The sequence below is a fragment of the Bison bison genome, unplaced genomic scaffold (assembly GCF_000754665.1).
Source record: "Bison bison bison isolate TAMUID 2011002044 unplaced genomic scaffold, Bison_UMD1.0 scf7180017864371, whole genome shotgun sequence".
Lineage (NCBI taxonomy): Eukaryota > Metazoa > Chordata > Mammalia > Artiodactyla > Bovidae > Bison > Bison bison.
Window position 1 is genome coordinate 5,200,738 of NW_011494943.1, and position 3,399 is coordinate 5,204,136.

Consider the following 3,399-nt stretch of genomic DNA (forward strand, 5'->3'; position numbering starts at 1 on the left):
GGGAACGGTGACTCTTCACGAGACAAAGAGCCCTCTGCCATATATTGCCTTGGAAGCCCGGGGGGGCTCGGGTGGGAAGGGCAGAAGGAGACCAGCAGGGGCCGTGCCAGCCCCGGTCTGCCATCCAGGCGTGAACGCCATTGGCCTTCCTGCCCGGGCAAGGAGAATACACTCCACTGGCAAGGTTACACGGAACCCAGGTGGACTGGACAGCAGGCTATGGCAATCCACCCGGAGGACCCTCCCAGAGCCATTACCAAGCAGACGTGTCCAACAACAAGGGGGCAGAGGGTTCGGGGGGTGGGGACAGAGGACCACAGCCTGACAAGCTCTCGTTGAAAGAGAAGGACACAGTCTTTCCTCCAAGATGACATCACGGCTCCCCACGCAGACATCACTGCACAATGAGCTGTTCAGTCCAGAGGCTGGGCCCCCCCGATCAAGAGTGATTGGTTTCTCACGAGTGTCTGGGCCACGTTCCTCCCAAGACTCTTCCTTCTCTCTCTCCGATGGGGAAGGAAGAAGGCAGGTGGGGAAAGGTGAGCCTACGTCCTGGGGTACGAGCCCTGCCGACTCCAGGGAACCCGACCTGCTCCCCGCCCACCACGATCCCCAGAGAAACTCTCTCCCCCGGATGGTCCTTCCCACGCCTCCTCCCTTCCTGGGTGAGCAGAGAATTCAAGCCCCAGCTCAGGTCTCTCGGGGGGCTTCTGCCCACCTCAGGGACTTGTTAAAACACAGCGCCTGTTAAGGTGACGCGTGCCTGCACTGGGTCCTTCCTGACAGCCACCCTTCAGCCAAGCTGGTTTCAGCCAGTGGAGCTGGGTCACAGTCTCACGGTCTGGCTTTGGCTCTCTCTGCTCAGGGACTGCAGCCAGAATGCAGGCTGCTCTGTGTATCGGGCTTCTCTGCGAGCCAGGAAAAGCTCGCTCCCCAAAGCCAACCTCCCAGCACTGTTTAGGCAAAAAATAAAAAAAATCATCGGCTCACCCAAACTCTGGTGCCTTATTACTTTCTTTAATTCACAATTTTTGGCTGAGCTGGGGTTTCATGGCTGTGCAGACTCTCTCTAGTTGCAGTGAGCTGCGGGGGTCGGGGGCTCGAGGCCATGCAGGCTTCAGAAGTTGTGGCGCTCGAGCTTAGCTGCCCCGAGGCTTGTGGTCCCTCCTGGACCAGGGATTGAACCCATGTCCCCTGCATGGGCAGGGAGGATTCTCAACCGCTGGAACACCAGGGAAATCCTTGGTGCCTTTTTAGATTTTTTAAAATTATTACCTGGCAACCCCTTAAGGGAGTTATAAACCCTCAAGTCAAAAGAAGGAAACTGAGGGTAAGGGACATACAACTGGTTTGTGTCAGAAGCAAACCCAGTCCAGAGCCCTGTTGCCCGGTCCCCCACCTCATCCCCCTATTAATCAGCGCTCATGGAGGGGATGCTCTGCTGAGTGTCTTCTGCTGTGGTCCAGCGTGTTCTCAGCTCCCTGGTGACGTCATAAGCTCGCTAAGGGTCAGGACCAGCGTCCCGGTCACTCCCTTGCCCCAGTCGAGGTCCATTCCTGCAGACAGTGCCGCAGCGAATGACGTCCAGGTGTTCTCTGCGTGTTTAACAAGATCTGACATTTAAAATCCGAACTTAGCAAAATGCGACTGAAGAGCTGATGAGTCAGACCACCGAGAGCTTATTTTCTTTTCAGTCACAATTCAATCCCTCTAGGTAAAAGCCCTAAATGGCTTGAAGTATCTATTTCGATACCACTAGCCACTTAACAGAGACATGACCCAGGGTGTTGAGTTTGAACAGAAGTAGATTCGTGGCACAGAGCTGGACACGCCCTGACACGAGAGCCCAGGGAGGAGCGGTACTCACCCAGTGAGGCATCAGGAGGTCGGCCACGTAGACAAAGGCCGCTCCAAGGGTGAAGCCGACGGCCACGGGGAGAAAGGCCAAGGAACCGAAGCCGCCGGAGGACATGGCCATCTCCACTGCCGGGGCCAGGAGGGACCAGTAGGAAGCCGCCAGCATGACCTGCAAAGCCGTGAAAAGCAGCAAACCGTTAAACCATCCCCAGAAGCCCTTCCAGTGGGGACTTTCCTAATTCTCTGTGGCCCAGCTGGAACTCTTGAGTGTCACCTGGGTTAAGCCTTAATTCTCAGTGGTAGGTGGGAACTATTCCAAGGCAAAAAGCAGCCATGAGAAATCAACTGCTGTGAGAGCTTAATCTGGACTTTGTGAAGAGGGAGTCTAGTTTGCTATCATCTCTCATATCCATACCTGACTGCTGGAGAAACCATAGCCTTGACTTATACATACTGAAGTGATGTCTCTGCTTTTAAATACGGTATCTAGGTTTGTTCTAGCTGCTGTTCGTAGATAAAGAAATTGAATCTCGAAGTAATAAGATCATTTGCCCAAGGTCACTGAGCCAGGAAGTGGCAGATCCGGGGAACTGACCAAAGCAGGACCATCCCCACCTCAGTGAGAAGGGAACCACGAGAGGGAAAGGAGAGAAATGAAACTGGACTCGAATTGCAGTGGAGTCAACGGGATCCAGAGTTCTCCAGTGTTTAGTGAATTAGACACTCACTCACAGTTGTCTCCTCTTACAGATGCTGTGACGTCTTGGCTAGAGTACACCCACGACCCATTGCAACCGTATGACAGTCAGCACTGACAGGCACAGTGCTGAATGGGTTTCTAAAATTACTTAATGCCGCCTTGCCTTGAAAAACACATCTGCATCATCCATCTCCAAAATAACATCCGAGTGACAGAACCAGGTATTACGAACACAAGAATAAAGAACAAATACGTGAGGAAAGAAAATGATTTCTCTTCTGCAGAGCGTCACTCACACACAGTCGTTTGCTCGGCACTAGATGCTCCCAAGAAAAATCTCAGTGCCACCTGTAGAAAATTGCACCTGCCTCAGCTGCTGTTGTTCAGTCGCTCAGTCACGTCCGACTCTTTGTGACCCCATGGACTGCTGCTCACTAGGCTCCTCTGCCCTCCTCTGTCTCTCAGAGTTAGCTCAAATTCATGTTCACTGAGTCAGTGATGCCATCCAACCATCTCATTCTCTATCACCCTCTTCTCCTTTTGCCTTCAGCCTTTCCCACCATCAGCGTCTTTTCCAAGGACTCGGCTCTTCGCATCAGGTGACCAAAGTATTGGAGCTTCCACATCAGTCCTTCCAATGAATATTCAGGGTTGATTTCCTTTAGGATTGCCTGGTTTGATCTCCTTGCAGCCCCAGGGACTCTCGAGTTTTCTGCAGGTCCACAATTCGAAAGCATTCAATTTTTCGGCACTTAGCCTTCTTTACGATCCAATTCTCACATTCGTACATGACTACTGGAAAAATCATAGGTTTGACTATACGGACCTTTGTCGGCAAAGTG

The 3,399-nt window shown here is 52.5% G+C and overlaps 1 protein-coding gene across 1 annotated transcript in view; it reads right to left on the reverse strand.

Moving 5' to 3' along the window:
* The window catches only part of SLC39A11 (solute carrier family 39, member 11), a 291,460-nt gene that overhangs the window by 242,713 nt on the left and 45,348 nt on the right, over positions 1-3,399 (reverse strand). The window contains exon 4 of the mRNA XM_010856086.1: positions 1,868-2,026. Coding sequence (XP_010854388.1) covers positions 1,868-2,026 — 159 coding nt within the window. The remainder of the gene's footprint in view (positions 1-1,867; positions 2,027-3,399) is intronic.